Source organism: Ranitomeya imitator, chromosome 2, assembly GCF_032444005.1.
Source record: "Ranitomeya imitator isolate aRanImi1 chromosome 2, aRanImi1.pri, whole genome shotgun sequence".
In the NCBI taxonomy this organism is placed as follows: domain Eukaryota; kingdom Metazoa; phylum Chordata; class Amphibia; order Anura; family Dendrobatidae; genus Ranitomeya; species Ranitomeya imitator.
Window position 1 is genome coordinate 2411817 of NC_091283.1, and position 27366 is coordinate 2439182.

Here is a 27366-nt window from a genome sequence, read left to right on the forward strand (position 1 = left end):
CATTCATGGATGTCCTGGTGGAGGGAGGTTTTCGGTCTGGGACCTCATTGCTCAGGGATATATGGAGTCCTTACATTGTCACCAGGAACATTCAGCAAATTCTGAGAAGTAAAGGAACGCAATTGTTGAGAGACCAGCGGAGCTTGGTGGGAGGATGTGACTATTTATTGGTAACGTGGTGGGATTTCATGGTCTTCTCGTCGTGCCATGCGATTATGACCGCCCATCACTGATCACAGTAGTGGCATCACCATGGTCTTCGGACAACCAACATTGGGGCTCTGGCCATGTGATGTGAAGTGGGACAGCGTAATATCAAGCCTCAGCGACAAAGCAACAGATTGTTAGGGGTCAGAGGTCCCGTTATGTCACGTTTGACCCGTTTGTGCGCTGTTGCTTTATTGCTCTCATAATCCTCCCAGAAATAAGTTTTCCTTTTTTATCTATTCCAGTCCACCGTTTTTAGGGCAATGTAAGAGTTAATCGCGGCTCTTCTGTTTTCTTGTTTTCTTTACTTGCAGAGATCACAGGAGGGAATTGAAGAGCAAGTCATTCTTCTTTATATGTCTGCGGCGGCTCCATTGTCGCACTTAGTCATAAGGCAGAGAATGATGAAGTGCGCCAAGTCCTAGCGAGCTCCTCGCTGCGCCATAAAAGTCAGACACTGATCACTTGCTCCTCAACTTTTGCTGTTAACTTCCTAAAGGCCTGAAATGACTGTTTCGCTGTAATTTGCGGCTCATTCAGTTTGGTAACTTTTCATGCTGCTTCAGATGTCAGATTTTCTGGTTCTTCTATAAATGCCAGTAGAAACATCCAGAGTGGAGATGTCACATGTTTACTGTGTCAGAGAGGAGCCAGAAGACCGCAGCGTCTGATTTCTGCTACTCCTGCATTGGTTAGAAGCACTTCACCTTCTTATTAAACAGTGCAGGTTTCCTCTAGCAGTGCAGAGGCTAATCTGCTCAGTTGAGAGCCCCTGGAAGCTTTCCTGCCCTATGGTTCTCAGCTGTTCAGTGTTGGCCGCTCCCCTCCCTATTCTGGGCTCTGGCCAGCACTCATTGCCAGCATTGGCGTCATTCCTCCATGGTTCAGGAGTTGGTGGTTGTTGTTGTTTGAGAAGGTGTTTGGTGGATTTATCTGAGACTGTTGCTAGGCTTTGGTTATGTACAAATCCTCTCCTTCTCTTACTTTGGGTTTTCCCACCCTTCACTCCACGGTGTCTCAATCTGTTGTTTGTGTGAGAATTTTTGTATGTTTGGTATGTTTCTTTATCCCTGTTCATATTACCTTGTTAGTTTGGATGGTGTACTATGGTACACTACTACTCCCCTCTTCCCTGGGTGGGAAAGCAGTATAGACTGAGGGCGAATTCTGGAGCTAAGGCAAGGTACGTGGCCCTGACATCTTCACCATTAGAAGTAATTTAAGGAACAGGGATAGCTAGGGTGCCTCTAGCATTAGGGACAGGGAAGGAGCACCTGGTCCTGGGACACCCAACACCAGAGTGGTGACAGGAGACATCTGCAAGGCGCAGAGGTGCTCAAGGTGATGGCAGCAGGAGTCGGACAGTCATTTGCAAGGAAAGCATTGTCTACGGAATATAAATGTGCTCCAACCACAAATACATATCATAGGGAATAATATGACTGCTGCTTTATGGGAAAATTACTAAAACAGTGGGGTCACTGCAAGCTCCCAGTTTGGATGGTCTCACCAAATCAACAGCGTGGCAGTCAAGCAATTCCATATATTCTCCACTGAAATGGTGAAGAAAAGTCAACGCTGTACTCGGCTATCTCCATCTGCCCTAATGAGCGACCTCTACTTCAATAAAAGGGGAGGACAGAACTCCCCATATCTGGCTACAGGTGGTGGTCTCAGCAGTCAGTCACCCTGTGATCTATTGTTCGGTTCACCAGATGAGGTAGATCCTCCAAGCCCGAAGTACTGGTAAGAACATGAACCACGGGTGTCGGTGCAGCAGATCGATGAGGCACCTGGGGTGCGGATCCCTGAGGGACTGGAGACTGCAGGAAGACAGGAGATGTCTAGGGGTCTGCAGATTGGCAGCTTGAATGCTGGAAACCGCAGGCAAGCTGGAAACGTCCAGGAGACTGCAGATAGGCAGCGGAGCAGGTCAGGTAGCAACTCAAAGTCTTAGAAGCACTGAGCGCAAGAGAGTTTATGGGACCGGTGTATAGGGAGAAGAGCGTAGACCCGGGACAGGGGTGTAGCATCTATCCTGTAGATACGTGATGGCGCTTTCTTGCCAGAATACCCCTTTATAGAGATTAGCTGGTGGCTTTACTTCGCCTTTTCCGATAACTATGATAATAACTGGTAAATGGCTTTTCTCACATTCTTGAAACCTTTCTATTTCTATTCTTTCAGTATGTCACATTTATCTAGGACAATATTCGAGGTGCTGAAACTTTGTAGAGACGTCCTTTGTTGGAGACATAGGAATGACGTTTCCTTCTTTCTGCTTTTTCTTACTCATCGTTTGCATATTGTCTCTGAGACATAATCCCAGCCATACACCTGCTGTAATATGTGAGGGGATAATGGGATTGTTCTGCAGAGCTTCCAGTCTGCCGTAATGGTGGAAATAAGATCGGAAGTGCCGGATGGTGGAGACGAGAGATGGCGGACTGCCAGACCACACGTCTTGTTGTATCGAGTTCTGATAAAGAATGGTTCTATCTGAGAAAGGGGGATGAGGCCTAAAATGTGCTACCTGCCCCAAAATTACCAAAAGGGGACAGATAATACGGAGTTGTCATCCAGCATCAGCCGATACATTTGTCACTTTCACAGTTGTTCTATCCAGCAAGCCACACACACAGAAATGGAGTAAACCCTCCGCCCGCCGTCCGTCTGACGCCTTCAGTCCGCAGTGTAGCCCGTCACTGTTTCTCCAGCATCGTCTTCTTCTTCCTCGTTTCGGGCTCCGAGCTTTCTCTGCTCTTTTCCATCTTCTCAGTTGTGTCCTTCTTCTTATTTATTTCTCCTTTTGTATTATTTCAATTCTTCCTTTTTCTTCTCCTCTCCCTTTGTCGTTACTTTTTATTTCCAGTTTTTCTATCTCTTTAATCTTTTGTTCTTTTTGTTTTTTCATCCTTTTTTGTCCTTTTTGTTGTCTACTGTACCGAGCTTTTTTTGTATCATTTTTGTCATTTCATCTATTAGTGAATAAAATGATTTAATCAGAGCAGATAAATGTCACGCCTGTAGGTCGCGCGTCCGTCGATCAGTGCATTCGATGTATAAAGGTCTATATGAAAAGTATTCAACTTTATTAAAGGAATTGTTCTCTTGTCTTCCAGTTAAGAAAGCTCCGGAAGAAGAGGAGGAAACAAAACCAGTAATGGCCAAGAAGAAAGTGAAGGAACTGAGAGTCCTGGATGGTAAAACAGCCCAGAACCTCTGTACGTATCATCTCATGTGATCGCTACACAAACCCGTTACTCGTGGTTATAAGATTCACCCCAATTGTGAAAAAAAATATTAGAGCAAAACTGGAGCAATATATAAATAAGAATATACAGCGATATGAAAAGTCTACACACCCCTGTTAAAATGCATTTTTTTGTTATGTAACATAATCCCACCAAGAAGAATCATTTCAGATAATGTCGCCCAAAATCTGCACAAATACAGTGAAAACCAAACAGACATATTTTCAGGTGGAAAAAGAAAAATAAAGAAGTAAAATGATGTGCTTGCATAAATCTGCACACCCTTACATTAATACTTTGTTGCAGTCCCCTGTGAGTTCCTGGCAGCATTCGGTGTTTTTGGGTCAGGGGTCAATCAGTGCGGCACATCTAGAATTGGCAATCTTTGCGAGCTCCTTACAGCAGCTCCACATCTGTCAGATTGGGGGCATCTTCTGCGTACAGCGCCCTCTTCAGGTCACCACAGATGGGCCCTTGGGATCAGGTATGGGTCTGGGATCGGCCACTCCAGGACTTCCATCTTCTTCTGGAGGATCCGTTCTTTTGGTGATTTAGAGGTCACTTTTGGTCATTGCCGCGGAAAGGTGAAATTCCTCCTCATCTTCAGCTTTTTAGCAGAGGCCGGAAAGTTCTTTTGTGAAATTGACTGATATTTGGAAATGTTCATGATTCTCTGCATCTTGTCTAAATTCCCAATTCCAGCTTCCTAAAAACAGCCCCAAAGCTCAATGCTGCCCCCACCATGCTGCACTGTAGGGATGGCGGTCTTTTGGAGATGCGCAGTGTTGGCACCAAATATAACTTTTGCAATTCTGGCCACAAAGCTCCAGCTCGGACTCATCAGACAGAACATGTTCCCCATGTGTTTTTGTTAATCGTAATGGAGGTTTAAGAAAACATTGCCGGACTTGCATTTTCCCACGCGACCCCACTTGCCGGACATATGAGGAATATGGGAGATTGTTGTCACATGCAGGACACAACCAGGACTGTACAGAAATTCCTGCAGCTCCTGTATTATTGCTCTTGGCCTCTTGCAGCCTCCAGCATCAATTTCCTTCTTGTCTTTTGATCAGTTTTGGAGGGACATCAAGCTCTAGGCCATTTTTTTGAGCCATAAAATTTCATCAAAAGGATAAAGAAACAGAATCTATTTTCCTCACTGATCACCTCTCTGGTCCCTCTGCGTCCCACCATCACCCATCTGGTCCCTCTGCGTCCCACCATCACCTCTCTGGTCCCTCTGCGTCCCACCATCACCTCTCTGATCCCTCTGCGTCCCACCATCACCTCTCTGGTCCCTTTGCGTCCCACCATCACCCATCTGGTCCCTCTGCGTCTCACCATCACCTCTCTGATCCCTCTGCGTCCCACCATCACCCATCTGGTCCCCGTCACATTTTCTGATCCCAGCCACGAGCACTGAACACTCTGGGCTTCTCATGCTGGGCCAGGACTTCTGGCTCTGAGGAGGCCCAGGATGTTTTGTGCATGTACGCACAAGGTCTGATCGCACGCTGTGCAGCTTAGTTCTGGGTTCCGCTGCATGGAGAGAATGTCCTGGAGCTGGAGACCATACAATGTAGATGAAGACACAACAAAAAAGCATGGACCACACGTTCCCGAGCTTCTCCCCAACTATTACCGAAGTATCATTAGATCAGGAGAAAATTGCATATTCTGTAAGATCCACATGAATCTCCATGTCTTCTGGCCAATGTTCTGCCAGAGCAGCACCATCACCTCTGCTCCTGCATTGACCCGTATTTCTTGTTCTTTACCCTACAGCCATCTTCTTGGGATCTTACCGGATGTCTTATGAAGAAATTAAGAACATTGTCCTAGAAGTGGATGAAGCAAAACTGTCCGAATCTTTAATCCAGGTATGTGAGGTTTCCGATGCAGCTTTATTTTTGGTTTGTGAAGGTCATCCAAGTGCTTTGGGGATCTTGACCTCATTCTTCTCGTTGTACTTTATGTGGTCATATGGAGAGTAATGACACCAGCATTATATGGCATCGCTCTCGTGGCTACTATGGTGGCAGTGTCTTAACAGATGGTCCGGAGTCATTCTCCTACACTGCACGTGATGTCCTCCTGGTTGCGGGGCAATATTTCCTGCGACCGTTGGACAGATCATCAATGGCTTCCAATTGGTTTCCATTGAATCATCCCATAAGACCATCCTTTCGGTCCCATCAGTATGCAGCAGGGTCCACAGAAATTATTGTCCACTTTTCTTTTAGGGGCAGATGAAGCCTCCATAGATCTTCTCTTGTGTTGCAGTTTGGTTCACAAATATTTGCTCATCTCTGATCCCATCCTCTCCAAATCATTCTAAAAAAAGCTTTAAAGTTTTCATATTTTACAACTTTTTTATAAACTTTATGACAAAATTCTGGCTATTTGCATGGAGATAGCAAAAGGATTACCTGAAGGAGATAAAAACTCCATAAAACTATAAGTAGATCTCATAAGTGAGCGAGGAACCCCCAAGTGATCCATCTGCCCACATCGACGCACTGTGACTGTCGGACAGCGATTCGGGTTGGGTTTCTGCTGCCGATGTCTTTCCTTTCCCGAGACTTTGCTCGTTTTGAAGCAATCTCCCCGATCTCCCAGTGCACGGGGGTCCACAAGTTCCTGAATGGATCTCAGAGGTTTTGGTTGCTGGATTGTAAATATTCGTTATTTGATCCCCCAGATTATTGATTCTCGTGTCATACACAATTGATTGCTATTAATTCACGACCATTCAGAAAAAATATTGTATCTATTAATGAGTTTGTGTGTAAGCCCACAAAGGGGAAAGCTGACATTGAGGGCAAGTATGAGCCAATGAAGACAGCTGGAATAAGCGAGGCATTCTCCTAATAATCTCAGGATAGAGCAATGAATGCTGCAGAACAGGTAACGAAACGTAACCACGGCCTCAGTAATGCCGAGCCCTCCGCAGCGGAAGCCAATGCTGAGGTCGGTACCCTCCACGTCTACTGTCCAGGCGTAGACTCTATAAGAAGACTCAATAAATCATCTCCATACTAGCAACAACATCACAGCCAGAAGCAGTGGTCACACACCAACACATGAGGCCCCGACAACTCACCACCAAGTGTCACAAAACCCTCGCCACGAATCATTGAGAAATCGAGACAACTCTGGGTCTGCCGAAATGTAAATGTTATTTCCTTTGCTCCAGCAAAAGTTAATGCCAGTCTCTTGCTGGCAGCTGATGTTGGTAGGTAACCTCTCCCACCTGCCTATAAATGCTCACATGACCCATCACCTGATCGTCGGTAGCAGAGTTTCTTCTATACAGACCAGCAAGGTGTGTGGAGTTCTCCTGTGTCAGTGGTGATGCCCCTGTTGGGGTTCTGGTTACCTGGGGCCATTTGTTCTGCCGCTGTGGAGCTTAGCAGCAGATTCTGAAATGAGTATTTTCCTTTTTGTCTGTCCTGTGTTTGTCACTTCCCTTGTGTGTTACCATCTGCAGTGGTGAGGCTAGCGTCCTTAATGACCAGTGCACTAGCGAGGTTACATAGAGGTGACAGCCATGGACTAGACACGTGACGGCGGCGGGGGGAAGGACCCTCATAGGGTGTTAGTGGAGCTTAGGGACGTGTTGGTTTCAGAAGGAGTGCCATCCCCCGTTCCCTACCTTAAGGGCCTTCCTCTCATTTCTCCATCTCGTCTTATTTATTTGCTGTGTTGTCCGCTGGACTTACCAGTGTCCGTTTGTGACAATCATATTCTTTTTAATGCTTCTATATCTCTCTATACTTATGTCAGAAATAAAAATTTGGACACATTTGTTAACCCCTTAAGCCCCGAGGGTGGTTTGCACGTTAATGACCGGGCCAATTTTTACAATTCTGACCACTGTCCCTTTATGAGGTTATAACTCTGGAACGCTTCAACGGATCTTGGCGATTCTGACATTGTTTTCTCGTGACATATTGTACTTCATTTTAGTAGTAACATTTATTCGATATAACTTGCGTTTATTTGTGAAAAAAACGGAAATTTGGCGAAAATTTTGAAAATTTCGCAATTTTCCAACTTTAAATTTTTATGCCCTTAAATCACAGAGATATGTCACGCAAAATACTTAATAAGTAACATTTCCCACATGTCTCCTTTACATCAGCACAATTTTGGAACCAAAATTTTTTTTTGTTAGGGAGTTATAAGGGTTCAAAGTTGACCAGCAATTTCTCATTTTTACAACACCATTTTTTTTTAGGGACCACATCTCATTTGATGTCATTTTGAGGGGTCTATATGATAGAAAATACCCAAGTGTGACACCATTCTAAAAACTGCACCCCTCAAGGTGCTCAAAACCACATTCAAGAAGTTTATTAACCCTTCAGGGGTTTCACAGGAATTTTTGGAATGTTTAAATAAAAATGAATATTTAACTTTTTTTCACACAAAATTTATTTCAGCTCCAATTTGTTTTATTTTACCAAGGGTAACAGGATAAAATGGATGCCAAACATTGTTGTACAATCTGTACTGAGTACGCTGATACCCCATATGTGGGGGTAAACCACTGTTTGGGCGCATGGCAGAGCTCGGAAGGGAAGGAGCGCCATTTGACTTTTAAATGCAAAATTGACAGGAATTGAGATGGGACACCATGTTGCGTTTGGAGAGCCACTGATGTGCCTAAACATTGAAACCCCCCACAAGTGACACCATTTTGGAAAGTAGACACCCTAAGGAACTTATCTAGATGTGTGGTGACCACTTTGACCCACCAATTGCTTCACAGAAGTTTATAATGCAGAGCCGTAAAAATAAAAAATCATATTTTTTCACAAAAATGATCTTTTCGCCCCCAATTTTTTATTTTCCCAAGAGTAAGAGAAGAAATTGAACCTCAAAAATTGTTGGCCAATTTGTCCTGAGTACGCTGATACCCCGTATATGGGTGTAAACCATTGTTTGGGCGTATGGCAGAGCTCGGAAGGGAAGGAGCGCCATTTTACTTTTCAATGCAAAATTGACTGGAATTGAGATGGGATGCCATGTTGCGTTTGGAGAGCCCCTGATGTGCCTAAACATTGAAACCCCCCACAAGTGACACCATTTTGGAAAGTAGACCCCTTAAGGAACTTATCTAGAGGTGTGGTGAGCACTTTGACCCAACAAGTGCTTCACAGAAGTTTATAATGCAGAGCCGTAAAAATAAAAAATCATATTTTTTCACAAAAATAATCTTTTCGCCACCAATTTTTTATTTTCCCAAGGGTAAGAGAAGAAATTAGACCACAAAAGTTGTTGTGCAATTTGTCCTGAGTGCGACGATACCCCATATGTGGGGGTAAACCACTGTTTGGGCGCATGGCAGAGCTCGGAAGGAAAGGAGCGCCATTTGACTTTTCAATGCAAAATTGACTGGAATTGAGATGGGACGCCATGTTGCGTTTGGAGAGCCCCTGATGTGCCTAAACATTGGAACCCCTCACAAGTGACACCATTTTGAAAAGTAGACCCCTTAAGGAACTTATCTAGATGTGTGGTGAGCACTTTGACCCAACAAGTGCTTCACAGAAGTTTATAATGCAGAGCCGTAAAAATAAAAAATCTTATTTTTTCACAAAAATGATCTTTTCGCCCCCAATTTTTTATTTTCCCAAGGGTAAGAGAAGAAATTAGACCACAAAAGTTGTTGTGCAATTTGTCCTGAGTGCGACGATACCCCATATGTGGGGGTAAACCACTTTTTGGGTGCATAGCAGAGCTCGGAAGGGAAGGAGCGCCATTTGACTTTTCAATGCAAAATTGACTGGAATTAAGATGGGACGCCATGTTGGTTTGGAGAGCCCCTGATGTGCCTAAACATTAAAAACCCCCACAAGTGACACCATTTTGGAAACTAGACCCTCTAAGGAACTTATCTAGATGTGTTTTGAGAGCTTTGAACCCCCAAGTGTTTCACTACAGTTTATAACGCAGAGCCGTTAAAATAAATTTATTTTTTTTTCGCAAAAATTTTTTAGCCCCCAGTTTTGTATTTTCACAAAAGTAACATAATAAATTGGACCCCAAAAGTTGTTGTCCAATTTGTCCTGAGTACGCTGATACCCCATATGTGGGGGGGAACCACTGTTTGGGCGCATGGCAGAGCTCGGAAGGGAAGGAGCGCCATTTGGAATGCAGACTTAGATGGATTGGTCTGCAGGAGTCACGTTGCATTTGCAGAGCCCCTGATGTACCCAAACAGTACAAACCCCCCACAAGTGACCCCATATTAGAAACTAGACCTCCCATGGAACTTATCTAGATGTGTTGTGAGAACTTTGAACCCCTAAGTGTTTCACTACAGTTTATAACGCAGACCCGTGAAAATAAAAATTCTTTTTTTTTTCACAAAAATGATTTTTTAGCCCCCAGCTTTGTATTTTTACAAGGGTAACAGAATAAATTGGACCCCAAAAGTTGTTGTTCAATTTGTCCTGAGTACGCTGATACCCCATATGTGGGGGGGAACCACTGTTTGGGCTCATGGCAGAGCTCGGAAGGGAAGGAGCGCCATTTGGAATGCAGACTTAGATGGATTGGTCTGCAGGCGTCACGTTGCATTTGCAGAGCCCCTGATGTACCGAAACAGTAGAAACCCACCACAAGTGACCCCATATTGGAAACTAGACCTCCCATGGAACTTATCTAGATGTGTTGTGAAAACTTTGAACCCCCAAGTGTTTCACTACAGTTTACAACGCAGAGCCTTGAAAATAAAAATCCTTTTTTTTCCCACAAAAATGATTTTTAGCCCCCCAAATTTTTATTTTCCCAAGGATAACAAGAGAACTTGGACCCAAAAAGTTGTTGTCCAATTTGTCTCGAGTACGCTGATACCCCATATGTTGGGGTAAACCCCTGTTTGGGCGCACGGGAGAGCTCGGAAGTGAAGGAGCACTGTTTTACTTTTTCAATGCAGAATTGGCTGGAATTGAGATCGGACGCCATGTCGCGTTTGGAGAGCCCCTGATGTGCCTAAACAGTGGAAACCCCCCAATTATAAATGAAACCCTAATCCAAACACATCCCTAACCCTAATCCCAACAGTAACCCTAACCACACCTCTAACCCAGACACACCCCTAACCCTAATCCCAACTGTAACCCTAACCACACACCTAACCCTGACACACCCCTAATTCTAATCCCAACCCTAATCCCAACCGTAAATGTAATCCAAACCCTAACCCTAGCCCTAACCCTAACCCTAACCGGAAAATGGAAATAAATACATTTTTTTTAATTTTATTATTTTTCCCTAAGGCTAGGTTCACATTGCGTTAGGGAAATCCGTTTAGCACTAGCGGATTGCGCTAACACAATGTCTTTTTAGGTGTCGTGTTTAGTGGTCGCGTTAACGTCCCCGCTCTGGAAGATCGGGGATCGGACCTCGGGCGCGCCGCGGACGCTGCAAGCAGCGTCTGAGGCGCGCCACAAAAGAATGGCACCTTGCTAGCGCGAGCTGAAAATGGCACGCTCTAGCGATGCGCTACACCTGAAAATCACATTGCTGTCAATGGTTGTGCTAACGGACCCGTTGCACGGCGTTAATTGTGACATTTTCGCCGTGCAACGCTGTCCGTTAGCGTTAACCCATTAACGCAATGTGAACCTAGCCTAACTAAGGGGGTGATGAAGGGGGGTTTGATTTACTTTTATAGCGAGTTTTTTAGCGGATTTTTATGATTGGCAGCCGTCACACACTAAAAGACGCTTTTTATAGCAAAAAAGTTTTTGCGTCTCCACATTTTGAGACCTATAATTTTTCCATATTTTGGTCCACAGAGTCATGTGAGGTCTTGTTTTTTGCGGGACGAGTTGACGTTTTTATCGGTTACATTTTCGGACACGTGACAGTTTTTGATCGCTTTTTATTCCGATTTTTTTGTGAGGCAGAATGACCAAAAACCAGCTATTCATGAATTTCTTTTGGGGGAGGCGTTTATACCGTTCCGCGTTTGGTAAAATTGATGAAGCAGTTTTATTCTTCGGGTCAGTACGATTACAGCGATACCTCATTTATATCATTTTTTTTATGTTTTGGCGCTTTTATACGATAAAAGCTATTTTATAGAAAAAATAATTATTTTGGCATCGCTTTATTCAGAGGACTATAACTTTTTTATTTTTTTGGTTATGATGCTATATGGCGGCTCGTTTTTTGCGGGACAAGATGACGTTTTCAGAGGTACCATGGTTATTTATATCCGTCTTTTTGATCGCGTGTTATTCCACTCTTTGTTCAGCGTTATGATAATAAAGCGTTGTTTTTTGGCTCGTTTTTTTTTTTTTTTCTTACGGTGTTCACTGAAGGGGTTAACTAGTGGGCCAGTTTTATAGGTCGGGTCGTTACGGACGCGGCGATACTAAATATGTGTACTTTTATTGTTTTTTTTTTATGTAAAGAAATGTATTTATGGGAATAATATTTTTTTTTTTCTGCTATATTTAGGAATTTTTTTTTTATTTTTTTTTTTACAAGTGTGGAAATTTTTTTTTTTACTTTTTCACTTTGTCCCAGGGGGGGACATCACAGATCACCGATCTGACAGTGTGCACAGCACTCTGTTAGAGCGGTGATCTGACATACAGCCGGGCAGGATTAGAGCTGCAGCTGCAGCCTGATCCTGACCCGGAAGTGCTCCCTGCAGGACCCGGATGCAGCCCGGCGGCCATTTTGGATCCGGGGACTGCAGGGAGAAGACGCTCGGTACACGGTGAGCACATCACCGTGTACCGATCGTCTCAGGGAAGCCCGCAGGGAGCCCCCTCCCTGCGCGATGCTTCCCTGCACCGCCGGCACACCGCGATCATCTTTGATCGCGGTGTGCCGGGGGTTAATGTGCCGGGAGCGGTCCGTGACCGCTCCTGGCACATAGTGCCGGATGTCAGCTGCGATAGGCAGCTGACACCCGGCCGCGATCGGCCGCGCTCCCCCCGTGAGCGCGGCCGATCGCATATGACGTACTATCCCGTCCATGGGAATTAAGTCCCAGGTCACCTGGACGGGATAGTACGTCATATGGGATTAAGGGGTTAATGTATTACATGACGGTATAGTAGTTATATTCTTGTACATAGGGGCAGTATTATAGTAGTTATATTCTTGTACATAGGAGCAGTATTATAGTAGTTATATTCTTGTACATAGGAGCATTATTATTGTAGATATATTCTTGTACATAGGAGCAGTATTATAGTAGTTATATTCCTGTACATAGGGGCAGTATTATAGCAGTTATATTCTTGTACATAGGGGGCAGTATTATAGTAGTTATATTCTTGTACATAGGAGCAGTATTATTGTAGATATATTCTTGTAAATAGGAGCAGTATTATAGTAGTTATATTCTTGTACATAGGGGCAGTATTATAGTAGTTATATTCTTGTACATAGGAGCATTATTATTGTAGATATATTCTTGTACATAGGAGCAGTATTATAGTAGTTATATTCCTGTACATAGGGGCAGTATTATAGCAGTTATATTCTTGTACATAGGGGGCAGTATTATAGTAGTTATATTCTTGTACATAGGAGCAGTATTATAGTAGTTATATTCTTGTATATAGGAGCAGTATTATAGTAGTTATATTCTTGTACATAGGGGGCAGTATTATAGTAGTTATATTCCTGTACATAAGGGGCATTATTATTGTAGATATAATCTTGTAAATAGGAGCAGTATTATAGTAGTTATATTCTTGTACATAGGGGCAGTATTATAGTAGTTATATTCTTGTACATAGGGGCAGTATTATAGTAGTTATTTTCTTGTACATAGGGGCAGTATTATAGTAGTTATATTCTTGTACATAGGAGCAGTATTTTAGTAGTTATATTCTTGTACATAGGAGCAGTATTATAGTAGTTATATTCTTGTACATAGGAGCAGTATTATAGTAGTTATATTCTTGTACATAGGAGCAGTATTATAGTAGTTCTATTCTTGCACATAGGAGCAGTATTATAGTAGTTATATTCCTGTACATAGGAGCAGTATTATAGTAGTTATATTCTTGTACATAGATGCAGTATTATAGTAGTTATATTCTTGTACATAGGAGCAGTATTATAGTAGTTATATTCTTGTACATAGGAGCAGTATTATAGTAGTTATATTCTTGTACATAGGGGCAGTATTATAGTAGTTATATTCTTGTACATAGGAGCAGTATTATAGTAGTTATATTCTTGTAGATAGGGGCAGTATTATAGTAATATTTTTGTATATAGGAGCAGTATTATAGTAGTTATATTCTTGTACATAGGAGCAGTATTATAGTAATATTTTTGTATATAGGAGCAGTATTATAGTAGTTATATTCTTGTATATAGGGAGCAGTATTAGAGTAGTTATATTCTTGTACTTAGGGGGCAGTATTATAGTAGTTATATTCTACATAGTAACATAGTTATTAAGGCCGAAAAAAGACATTTGTCCATCCAGTTCAGCCTATATTCCATCATAATAAATCCCCAGATCTACGTCCTTCTACAGAACCTAATAATTGTATGATACAATATTGTTCTGCTCCAGGAAGACATCCAGGCCTCTCTTGAACCCCTCGACTGAGTTCGCCATCACCACCTCCTCAGGCAAGCAATTCCAGATTCTCACTGCCCTAACTGTAAAGAATCCTCTTCTATGTTGGTGGAAAAACCTTCTCTCCTCCAGACGCAAAGAATGCCCCCTTGTGCCCGTCACCTTCTTTGGTATAAACAGATCCTCAGCGAGATATTTGTATTGTTCCCTTATATACTTATACATGGTTATTAGATCGCCCCTCAGTCGTCTTTTTTCTAGACTAAATAATCCTAATTTCGCTAATCTATCTGGGTATTGTAGTTCTCCCATCCCCTTTATTAATTTTGTTGCCCTCCTTTGTACTCTCTCTAGTTCCATTATATCCTTCCTGAGCACCGGTGCCCAAAACTGGACACAGTACTCCATGTGCGGTCTAACTAGGGATTTGTACAGAGGCAGTATAATGCTCTCATCATGTGTATCCAGACCTCTTTTAATGCACCCCATGATCCTGTTTGCCTTGGCAGCTGCTGCCTGGCACTGGCTGCTCCAGGTAAGTTTATCATTAACTAGGATCCCCAAGTCCTTCTCCCTGTCAGATTTACCCAGTGGTTTCCCGTTCAGTGTGTAATGGTGATATTGATTCCTTCTTCCCATGTGTATAACCTTACATTTATCATTGTTAAACCTCATCTGCCACCTTTCAGCCCAAGTTTCCAACTTATCCAGATCCATCTGTAGCAGAATACTATCTTCTCTTGTATTAACTGCTTTACATAGTTTTGTATCATCTGCAAATATCGATATTTTACTGTGTAAACCTTCTACCAGATCATTAATGAATATGTTGAAGAGAACAGGTCCCAATACCGACCCCTGCGGTACCCCACTGGTCACAGCGACCCAGTTAGAGACTATACCATTTATAACCACCCTCTGCTTTCTATCACTAAGCCAGTTACTAACCCATTTACACACATTTTCCCCCAGACCAAGCATTCTCATTTTGTGTACCAACCTCTTGTGCGGCACGGTATCAAACGCTTTGGAAAAATCGAGATATACCACATCCAATGACTCACCGTGGTCCAGCCTATAGCTTACCTCTTCATAAAAACTGATTAGATTGGTTTGACAGGAGCGATTTCTCATAAACCCATGCTGATATGGAGTTACACAGTTATTCTCATTGAGATAATCCAGAATAACATCCCTCAGAAACCCTTCAAATATTTTACCAACAATAGAGGTTAGACTTACTGGCCTATAATTTCCAGGTTCACTTTTAGAGCCCTTTTTGAATATTGGCACCACATTTGCTATGCGCCAATCCTGCGGAACAGACCCTGTCGCTATAGAGTCACTAAAAATAAGAAATAATGGTTTATCTATTACATTACTTAGTTCTCTTAGTACTCGTGGGTGTATGCCATCCGGACCCGGAGATTTATCTATTTTAATCTTATTTAGCCGGTTTCGCACCTCTTCTTGGGTTAGATTGGTGACCCTTAATATAGGGTTTTCATTGTTTCTTGGGATTTCACCTAGCATTTCATTTTCCACCGTGAATACCGTGGAGAAGAAGGTGTTTAATATGTTAGCTTTTTCCTCGTCATCTACAACCATTCTTTCCTCACTATTTTTTAAGGGGCCTACATTTTCAGTTTTTATTCTTTTACTATTGATATAGTTGAAGAACAGTTTGGGATTAGTTTTACTCTCCTTAGCAATGTGCTTCTCTGTTTCCTTTTTGGCAGCTTTAATTAGTTTTTTAGATAAAGTATTTTTCTCCCTATAGGTTTTTAGAGCTTCAATGGTGCCATCCTGCTTTAGTAGTGCAAATGCTTTCTTTTTACTGTTAATTGCCTGTCTTACTTCTTTGTTTAGCCACATTGGGTTTTTACTATTTCTAGTCCTTTTATTCCCACAAGGTATAAACCGCTTACACTGCCTATTTAGGATGTTCTTAAACATTTCCCATTTATTATCTGTATTCTCATTTCTGATTATATTGTCCCAGTCTACCAGATTAAGGGCATCTCTAAGCTGTTCAAACTTTGCCTTCCTAAAGTTCAGTGTTTTTGTGACTCCCTGACAAGTCCCCCTAGTGAAAGACAGGTGAAACTGCACAATATTGTGGTCGCTATTTGCTAGATGCCCAACCACCTGCAGATTTGTTATTCTGTCAGGTCTATTAGATAGTATTAGGTCTAAAAGTGCTGCTCCTCTGGTTGGATTCTGCACCAATTGTGAAAGATAATTTTTCTTGGTTATTAGCAGAAACCTGTTGCCTTTATGGGTTTCACAGGTTTCACTTTCCCAGTTAATATCCGGGTAGTTAAAGTCCCCCATAACCAGGACCTCATTATGGGTTGCAGCTTCATCTATCTGCTTTAGAAGTAGACTTTCCATGGTTTCTGTTATATTTGGGGGTTTGTAACAGACCCCAATGAGAATTTTGTTACCATTTTTCCCTCCATGAATTTCGACCCATATGAACTCGACATCCTCATTCCCTTCGCTAATATCCTCCCTTAAAGTGGACTTTAGACAAGACTTTACATAGAGACAAACCCCTCCTCCTCTCCGATTTTTACGATCCTTTCTAAACAGACTGTAACCCTGTAAGTTAACCGCCCAGTCATAGCTTTCATCTAACCATGTCTCGGTTATTCCCACTATGTCAAAGTTACCTGTAGATATTTCTGCTTCTAGTTCTTCCATCTTGTTTGTCAGGCTTCTGGCGTTTGCGAGCATGCAGTTTAGAGGATTTTGTTTTGTTCCAATCTCCTCGCTGTGGATTGTTTTAGAAATGTTCTTACCTCCCTTCTGAGTATGTTTTCCTGGGTCGTCTTTGTTCGAGTCTAATGTTTTTCTTCCCGTCCCCTCTTCTTCTAGTTTAACGCCCTCCTGATGAGTGTGGCGAGTCTTCTGGCGAATGTGTGTTTCCCAGGTTTGTTGAGGTGTAGTCCGTCTCTGGCGAGGAGTCCATCGTACAAGTAATTCACACCGTGGTCCAGGAATCCGAATCCTTGTTGTCTGCACCATCGTCTTAGCCAGTTGTTTGCATCAAGGATCCTGTTCCATCTCCTGGTGCCATGCCCGTCTACTGGAAGGATAGAAGAAAAAACTACCTGTGCATCCAGTTCCTTTACTTTCTTCCCCAACTCTTCAAAGTCCTTGCAGATTGTCGGTAGGTCCTTCCTTGCCGTGTCATTGGTGCCAACATGTATCAGAAGAAATGGGTGGACGTCCTTGGAGCTGAAGAGCTTTGGTATCCTATCGGTCACATCCTTGATCATCGCACCTGGAAGGCAGCATACTTCTCTTGCAGTTATGTCCGGTCTGCAGATGGCTGCTTCTGTGCCTCTCAGTAGTGAGTCTCCCACCAACACCACTCTTCGTTGCTTCTTGGCTGTACTTTTTGCTGTCACTTGTTGCTGTGTGCCCTTTTCTTTTTTGCTTGCTGGTATTGCTTCATCCTTAGGTGTGCCATCTTCATCCTCTACAAAGATTTGATATTCTTGTACATATAGGGCAGTATTATAGTAGTTATATTCTTGTATATAGGAGAAATATTATAGTAGTTATATTCTTGTATATAGGGGCAGTAATATAGCAGTTATATTCTTGTACATAGGAGTAGTATTATAGTAGTTATATTCTTGTATATAGGGAGCAGTATTATAGTAGTTATATTCCTGTACATAGGAGGCAGTATTATAGTAGTTATATTCTTGTATATAGGGGCAGTATTATAGTAGTTATATCCTTGTACATAGGAGCAGTATTATAGTAGTTATATTCTTGTATATAGGGAGCAGTATTATAGTAGTTATATTCCTGTACATAGGAGGCAGTATTATAGTAGTTATATCCTTGTACATAGGAGCAGTATTATAGTAGTTATATTCTTGTACATAGGAGCAGTATTATAGTAGTTATATTCTTGTACATAGGGGCAGTATTATAGTAGTTATATTCTTGTATATAGGGAGCAGTATTATAGTAGTTATATTCCTGTACATAGGAGGCAGTATTATAGTAGTTATATCCTTGTACATAGGAGCAGTATTATAGTAGTTATATTCTTGTACATAGGAGCAGTATTATAGTAGTTATATTCTTTTACATAGGAAGCAGTATTATAGTAGTTATATTCTTGACCAGTACGCTGTCTGTTATGACCTGGTGGTTAGGAGCACCCGGAATGACCTGATAGTTAATCCTCATACAGGACGAGCTCTGGGATGTGGGAGTTCTGCTGACCGCAAGCCCTAATCCTATCACACACACTAGAAATAGCCGTGGAGCGCTCCTGACCAGACCTAGGCGCCTCGTCACAGCCTAAGAACTATACTCCCTTGACTTGGTCTTCTCTCGGCTTTGCTCAGTGGATGATTTCACAAACTCCCCTTTCCCTCTCCCTGACCACAACCTTCTTTCATTCTCTATCAAGAACTGCCATCCAGCTCAGGTCACCCCCATTTTCCACACTTATAGAAATATACAGGCCATTAACACCCAGAAACTTATGAAGAACCTGCAGTCCTCATTGGCCCCAATCTTCTCCATCTCATGTCCTGATTCTGCTCTGAAGCATTACAATGAAACATTGCAAAGTGCTCTGGATGAAGCTGCTCCTCCTATACATAAAACAACTCGGCACAGACGGCAACAACCGTGGCACACGCTGCAAACACGTTTCCTGCAGCGGTGCTCCAGGTGCGCAGAACGTCTGTGGAGAAAATCTAATCTACCCGAAGACTTCATCCATTATAAGTTCATGCTAAAGACATACAATTCTGCCCTTCACCTCTCCAAACAAACCTATTTCAACACCCTCATCACCTCCCTGTCCAATAACCCTAAACGTCTCTTTGACACGTTCCAGTCCCTACTCAACCCAAGAGAGCAGGCCCCAACCACGGATCTCCGCGCTGACGATCTGGCCAATTACTTCAAAGAAAAAATTGACCACATTCGACAGGAAATCATCTCCCAATCTCTTCATACCATGCACTGTCCTCCCTCCCCCACTGCATCTAGTTCACTCTCTGACTTTGAAGCAGTTACAGAAGAAGAACTAAGCAAGCTCCTTGCATCCTCTCGCCCAACCACTTGCACCAGTGACCCCATTCCGTCACATCTCCTCCAGTCCCTTTCCCCGGCTGTCACCTCTCACCTAACAATAATATTCAACCTTTCCCTCACTTCCGGTATTTTTCCCTCCTCATTTAAGCATGCCATCATACATCCATTACTTAAAAAACCATCCCTCGACCAAAACTGTGCCGCTAATTATAGACCTGTCTCTAATCTTCTCTTCACCTCTAAACTCCTCGAGCGCCTGGTCCACTCCCGTCTTACCCGCTATCTCTCAGATGACTCTCTTCTCGACCCTCTTCAATCTGGCTTCCGCTCTTTACACTCTACTGAAACTGCCCTCACTAAAGTCTCTAATGACCTACTAACAGCTAAATCTAATGGTCACTGCTCCATGCTAATTCTCTTGGATCTCTCTGCAGCATTCGACACTATGGATCATCAGCTCCTCCTCACTATGCTCCGCTCCATCGGCCTCAAGGACACCGTTCTCTCCTGGTTCTCCTCCTATCTCTCTGACCGATCCTTCACTGTATGTTTTGCTGGTTCCTCCTCCTCTCACCTTCCCCTTACTGTTGGGGTTCCTCAAGGATCAGTCCTAGGCCCCCTTCTCTTCTCTTTGTATACTGCCCCTATTGGACAAACAATCAGTAGATTTGGTTTCCAGTACCATCTCTATGCTGATGACACCCAATTATACACTTCTGCTCCTGATATCACACCGACCTTATTAGAAAACACCAGTGATTGTCTTACCGCTGTCTCTAACATCATGTCCTCCCTCTATCTGAAACTAAACCTGTCAAAAACTGAACTCCTCGTGTTCTCTCCTTCTACTAACCTACCTTTGCCTGACATTGCCATCTCCGTGTGCGGTTCCACCATTACTCCAAAGCAACATGCCCGCTGCCTTGGGGGTCATCCTTAATTCTGACCTTTCATTCACCCCCCACATCCGATCACTGGCTCGCTCTTCTTACCTGCATCTCAAAAACATTTCTAGAATTCGCCCTTTTCTTACTTTCGACTCTGCAAAAACTCTTACTGTTTCACTTATTCATTCTCGTCTGGACTATTGTAACTCTCTACTAATCGGCCTCCCTCTTACCAAACTCTCCCCGCTCCAATCTGTCCTGAATGCTGCAGCCAGGATCATATTCCTCACCAACCGTTACACCGATGCCTCTACCTTGTGCCAGTCATTACACTGGTTACCCATCCACTCCAGAATCCAGTACAAAACTACTACCCTCATCCACAAAGCACTCCATGGCTCAGCACCACCCTACATCTCCTCCCTGGTCTCAGTCTACCACCCTACCCGTGCCCTCCGCTCCGCTAATGACCTCAGGATAGCATCCTCAATAATCAGAACCTCCCACTCCCGTCTCCAAGACTTTACACGTGCTGCGCCGATTCTTTGGAATGCACTACCTAGGTTAATGCGATTAATCCCCAATCCCCACAGTTTTAAGCGTGCCCTAAAAACTCATTTGTTCAGACTGGCCTACCGCCTCAATGCATTAATGTAAGGATCCCTGTGTGGCCTATTTAAAAAAAAAAAAAAATTGTTCTCATTCACTTTATGCAGTATTAGCCCTCTGTGTCTGTACTGCTACATACTGGTTCATGCAGCTTTACATGAACACCTGAGCCTTACACTATAGCCGGTCCGAATAACTAAAGCAATTGTTACCATCCACCTCTCGTGTCTCCCCTTTTCCTCATAGTTTGTAAGCTTGCGAGCAGCAGGGCCCTCATTCCTCCTGGTATCTGTTTTGAACTGTATTCCTGTTATGCTGTAATGTCTATTGTCTGTGCAAGTCCCCTCTATAATTTGTAAAGCGCTGCGGAATATGTTGGCGCTATATAAATAAAAATTATTATTATTATTATTATTATTATTATTATTATTATTATCTAGCCCTAGAGATAGAAAATAAAGCCTACCTTGCCTCAGAGAAATTCCCCAAAGGTAAAGGAAGCCCCCCACATATATTGACTGTGAGTAAAGATGAAAGTCACAAACGCAGAAATGAAACAGGTTTCAGCAAAGGGAGGTCAGACTTACTAAATAGACAGAGGATAGGAAAGGTAACTTTGCGATCAGCACAAAAACCTACAAAAGACCACGCAGAGTGTGCAAAAAAGGACCTCCGCACCGACTCACGGTGCGGAGGGGCCACTCTGCATCCCAGAGCTTCCAGCTAGCAAGACAAAATCATAATAACCAGCTGGACAAGAAAACAGTGAACAAATAATGACTATCAGGAACTTAGCTTCTGCAGGAGAAGGCAGGTCACCAGAGAGATCCAGGAGCGAACTGAACCAATGCAAAAACATTGACAGCTGGCATGGAGTAACGATCTGAGAGGAGTTAAATAGAGCAGCCAACCAAAGAATAAACCACGTCACCTGTGTAAGGAACCTCAGAAGCAGCAGCTTCACTCATAGCCACCAGAGGGAGCCCATAGACAGAACTCGCCGAAGTACCATTCACGACCACAGGAGGGAGTTCGACAACAGAATTCACAACAGCTGTCAGTGTGTCCACAGCAGAACATCTTGTGGCCTTTAGACCAGTATGCTGTCAGTGTGTCCACAGCAGAACATCTCGCGGCCTTTAGACCAGTATGCTGTCAGTGTGTCCACAGCAGAACATCTCGCGGCCTTTAGACCAGTATGCTGTCAGTGTGTCCACAGCAGAACGTCTCGTGGCCTTTAGACCAGTATGCTGTCAGTGTATCCACAGCAGAACATCTCGCGGCCTCTAGACCAGTATGCTGTCAGTTTGTCCACAGCAGAACATCTCGCGGCCTTTAGACCAGTACGCTGTCAGTTTGTCCACAGCAGAACATCTCGTGGCCTTTAGACCAGTACGCTGTCAGTTTGTCCACAGCAGAACATCTCGCGGCCTTTAGACCAGTATGCTGTCAGTTTGTCCACAGCAGAACATCTCGTGGCCTTTAGACCAGTACGCTGTCAGTTTGTCCACAGCAGAACATCTCGCGGCCTTTAGACCAGTATGCTGTCAGTTTGTCCACAGCAGAACATCTCGTGGCCTTTAGACCAGTACGCTGTCAGTTTGTCCACAGCAGAACATCTCGTGGCCTTTAGACCAGTACGCTGTCAGTTTGTCCACAGCAGAACATCTCGTGGCCTTTAGACCAGTATGCTGTCAGTTTGTCCACAGCAGAACGTCTCGTGGCCTTTAGACCAGTACGCTGTCAGTTGACATAATGACCCCATGAGCTCCCTTCTCTTTTATGTTGTGTCCATATCAGTGGTGCACTGGGATTCCTTCTGTTCTCTGTAGCTGCCTGTAATGTATTTCACTCTGTTCTGTGTCTCTGTACTCCTGCATTGTGCCTCCAACTCCTCTTGTACCATGCGTCCACCTCCATCTGTACCATGCCTCTGCCTCCACCTCTATGTTACCTCATCCTCTATCTTTATTTTGCTTCTGCCTCCACCAATATGGTGCCTCGTCCTCCATCTTTACGGTGCCTCTGCCTCCACCAGTATGGAGCCTATGACTTCACCAATGTGGTGCCTCATCCTCCATCTTTACGGTGCCTCTGTCTCCACCAATATGGTACCTTATCCTCCATCTTTATGGTGCTTCTGCTTCCACCAGTATGGTGTCTCATCCTCCATCTTTATGGTGCCTCTGCCTTCACCAGTATGGTGTCTTACCCTCCATTTGTACCGTGCCTCATCCTCCATCGGTACTGTGCCTCTGCCTCTACCCATATGATGCCTCATCCTCAATCTCTACCATGCCTCTGTGTAACGCTAATGTCGGTGTCCTCACATGTTACCTCTCCCTCCTACCGGCACAGATGCCACAATACTCACTGCCCCGGTTGCCCGGCGTTGTCTCTGTTCCCTGCATGGCTTCCTGGTCTATTGGGCACCTGTGCTTGTTGTAGTGCACGCTCTGAAGCTTTAAGAATCATGTGCACCCATGCACACTGTGAATCTGCCCTGAGCCAATAGCTGGGAGGTATCCAGTTTTTAAGGCATGCTCCATTGTAGGGGGGTGCTTGTACTACGCCCTTTTTAGTGTTAGTTTGAGTTTGTCCTTGTCAGTTATTTGTCAGATCCCTGAACCGATCCCTGAACCTATTCTGTTAGTTTCTGAACCTGTTGCTGAACCTGCTTAGTCTGAACCTGAACCTGCACCTGATCCGGCAGTACCCGAGCCTGAAGCCGCTCCTGCGGTACCTGAACCTGCACCTGATCCGGCAGTACCCGGGCCTGAAGCGGCTCCTGCGGTACCTGAGCCTGTAGCCGCTCCTGCGGTACCTGAACCTGCACCTGATCCGGCAGTACCCAAGCCTGAAGCCGCTTCTGCGGTACCTGAGCCTGTAGCCGCTCCTGCGGTACCTGAGCCTGAAGCCACTCCTGCGGTACCTGAGCCTGAAGCCGCTCCTGCGGTACCTGAGCCTGAAGCCGCTCCTGCGGTACCCGAGCCTGAAGCCGCTCCTGTGGTACCTGAGCCTGAAGCTGCTCCTGCGGTACCTGAGCCTGAAGCCGCTCCTGCGGTACCCGAGCCTGAAGCCGCTCCTGCGGTACCTGAGCCTGAAGCCGCTCCTGCGGTACCTGAGCCTGAAGCCGCTCCTACGGTACCTGAGCCTGAAGCCGCTGCTGCGGTATCTGAGCCTGAAGCCGCTCCTGCGGTACCCGAGCCTGAAGCCGCTCCTGCGGTACCTGAGCCTGAAGCCGCTCCTGCGGTACCTGAGCCTGAAGCCGCTCCTGCTGTACCTGAGCCTGAAGCCGCTCCTGCGGTACCTGAGCCTCAAGCCGCTCCTGCGGTACCTGAGCCTGAAGCCGCTCCTGCGGTACCTGAGCCTGAAGCCGCTCCTGCGGTACCCGAGCCTGAAGCCGCTCCTGCGGTACCTGAGCCTGAAGCCGCTCCTGCGGTACGTGAGCCTGAAGCCGCTCCTGAGGTACCTGAGCCTGAAGCCGCTCCTGAGGTACCTGAGCCTGAAGCCGCTCCTGCAGTACCTGAGCCTGGAGCCGCTCCTGCTGTACGTAAGCCTTAAGCTGCTCCTGAGGTACCCGAGCCTGGAGCCGCTCCTGCGGTACCTGAGCCTGAAGCCGCTCCTGCGGTACGTGAGCCTGAAGCCGCTCCTGAGGTACCTGAGCCTGAAGCCGCTCCTGCAGTACCTGAGCCTGGAGCCGCTCCTGCTGTACGTAAGCCTTAAGCTGCTCCTGAGGTACCCGAGCCTGGAGCCGCTCCTGCGGTACCCGAGCCTGAAGTTGCTCCAGTAGTACCCGAGTCGAGTGTTCCAGGATCTGCACTGTTTGAGTCGTTGGCGCGGCCGTCAGCTCAGTGCACCTTCACACCTCCTTGTTTCCATCTATCTTCATCCTTCTAATTCCAGAGCTGTCAATCATGGGTGTGGGGGCCGCAATAGGTGGGAAGGAGTCATGAACTGATGGGCCACGCCAGGGTACTCTGAGCCTCGCGCTTGGTTTGAACAGTCACTGCTGACAGAGCTCCTCCGAGTGCAGCAGATTTTACCCATAAACCGCGTTTCCTTCATTTCTCGCGGAGCCTTTTTTCCACATCCAGCTGCATTTGAAGTATTTTACTTTCTATCAAATGGAAAAAGCCAGCGTGCATCCCTCATCCTGGCAGCACCATTAAATACTTAATCTTAACACTTAATCACACTTTTAAGAGCAGTTGAGTAAGTGTAAAAAATAAGATCTACTCTGAAGAGCATAAATTCACGTCTCGGCTCCGGCGAGGGCAGGAAGGAAGGAAGAAAAATCAAGACTTGCCGGAGATTCAGCAGATTAACTTCTTACGGCCCCTAAAATAATGGGGCGAAGTAACCAGACTTTAGAAGCCATCGTAACAGGGAGGACTGACAGGCGTGTCCTGGCGGCTTCTCCCGCCCGCTGCCACTGACTGACAGGCAGAGACCCGTCACTCCAGAGCCGTGGGCGGGAGAAGGGGCCTCTATTGTCAGTTGTACTCTGCAGCGTCATGGCGCACTAGAGTCATATTAATCCTTTTTTATTGATAGATCGGGCGATTCTGAACGTGGCAATACCAAATATGTGTAGGTTTGATTTTTTTTATTGTTTTATTTTGAATGGGGTGAAAGGGGGGTGATTTAAACTTTTATATTTTTTTTTCATATTTTTTAAAACTTTTTTTTATACTTTTGGCATGCTTCAATAGCCTCCATGGGAGGCTAACAGCTGGCGCAACTCGATCGGCTCTGCTACATAGGAGCGATGCATAGATCACCTCTATGTAGTAATTACAGCATTGTTATGAGCTCCGACCACAGGGTGGCGCTCACAGGAAACCTCTGGTTGTCATGCCGATGCACCAATGACCCCCGATCATGTGCGCGCATTTATGGCCGGATGGCCGGAAGCGCTCGTTAAATGCCGCTGTCCGAGTTAGTAGGCGCGGGCGGATCGCAGCTGACATGTCCCGGCTTTCATGCGGGCTCACCGCTGGAGCCTGCATCAAAGCGGGGGTTCTGCCATCGGACGCACTATTCCATCCGATGGCAGAAAGGGGTTAATTGAAAGAATAATAAAGCTTAATTAACCCATACTTACTGCATCACCCATTCCAGTGACGCCATTGTCCCCTGCAAGAGCATGAAAATAACAAACAACAAGCCGCACTATAGGAGCCAAGATGTCTGCAGACACTGAAAACATGGAATCTAAACTGTGTCACTATTCAGTAAGATGAAGGTTCCTAGCCATAAATTGGCCAATTGTGCGACCTCCTCTGATGGGTCCTACTGTACAGACCTCTCTAGAGCGATCAGCCTTCAGGTAGATGGACAAACATGTCTCCCCGGGGCCGTCACCCTACAATTCTAATGGGTAAGTAGAAGTGATGAACCTCAGCTGCTGGTCAATGGGAGGAGAGCAGAGTCAGACCCTCAATAGTAAAATATAGAGGGACAACCTGACCACCGAAGACTGTGACCAGGTGCCGGCTGCGATAGCTGCATGATATAGAGAAAGCACAGCAGCCTGTACAGGAGCCAAGATGTCTGCAGACACTGAACACAGCGAATTGTAGGCCGCTTTCACACTTGCGCTTGGCTGGTCTGCGTATGGCTGTGTACTTCCTCCCTTAAGCTCCGCCTATGCTCTGCCTATGCTCCACCTATGCTCCGCCTATGCTCCGTCTATGCTCCGTCTATGCTCCGCCTATGCTCCGTCTATGCTCTGCCTATGCTCTGCCTATGCTCCGCCTATGCTCTGCCTATGCTCTGCCTATGCTCCGCCTATGCTCTGCCTATTCTCCGCCTATGCTCTGCCTATTCTCCGCCTATGCTCTGCCTATGCTCCACCTATGCTCTGCCTATGCTCCGCCTATGCTCCGTCTATGCTCTACCTATGCTCTGCCTATTCTCCGCCTATGCTCTGCCTATTCTCCGCCTATGCTCTGCCTATGCTCCACCTATGCTCTGCCTATGCTCCGCCTATGCTCCGTCTATGCTCTACCTATGCTCAGCCTATGCTCCGCCTATGCTCTGCCTATGCTCCGCCTATGCTCCACCTATGCTCCGCCTATGCTCCGTCTATGCTCCGTCTATGCTCTGCCTATGCTCTGCCTATGCTCCGCCTATGCTCTGCCTATTCTCCGCCTATGCTCTGCCTATTCTCCGCCTATGCTCTGCCTATGCTCCGCCTATGCTCCGTCTATGCTCTGCCTATGCTCCGCCTATGCTCTGCCTATGCTCCGCCTATGCTCCGCCTATGCTCCGTCTATGCTCTGCCTATGCTCCGTCTATGCTCTGCCTATGCTCCGCCTATGCTCCGCCTATGCTCCGCCTATGCTCCGCCTATGCTCCGTCTATGCTCCGCCTATGCTCCGCCTATGCTCCGTCTATGCTCTGCCTATGCTCCGCCTATGCTCCGTCTATGCTCTGCCTATGCTCTGCCTATTCTCCGCCTATGCTCTGCCTATTCTCCGCCTATGCTCTGCCTATGCTCCGCCTATGCTCTGCCTATGCTCCGCCTATGCTCCGTCTATGCTCTGCCTATGCTCCGCCTATGCTCTGCCTATGCTCCGTCTATGCTCTGCCTATGCTCTGCCTATGCTCTGCCTATTCTCCGCCTATGCATCCGCATACAATGCATCTCCCTGTGTACCCAATGTTAAAGATAGGTACGCAGGATGACGCAGGACGCATGCGGAAGGAGGCGGAGCTTAAGGGAGGACGTCCGCAGACATACGCAGTCCAG

The 27366-nt window shown here is 45.3% G+C and overlaps 1 protein-coding gene across 4 annotated transcripts in view; it reads left to right on the forward strand.

Moving 5' to 3' along the window:
- The window catches only part of DIAPH2 (diaphanous related formin 2), a 1874941-nt gene that overhangs the window by 950380 nt on the left and 897195 nt on the right, over window positions 1-27366 (forward strand). For all 4 annotated transcript variants that reach the window (XM_069746079.1, XM_069746080.1, XM_069746081.1 and 1 more), the window contains 2 exons: window positions 3330-3431; window positions 5250-5344. In XM_069746079.1, coding sequence (XP_069602180.1) covers window positions 3330-3431; window positions 5250-5344 — 197 coding nt within the window. The remainder of the gene's footprint in view (window positions 1-3329; window positions 3432-5249; window positions 5345-27366) is intronic.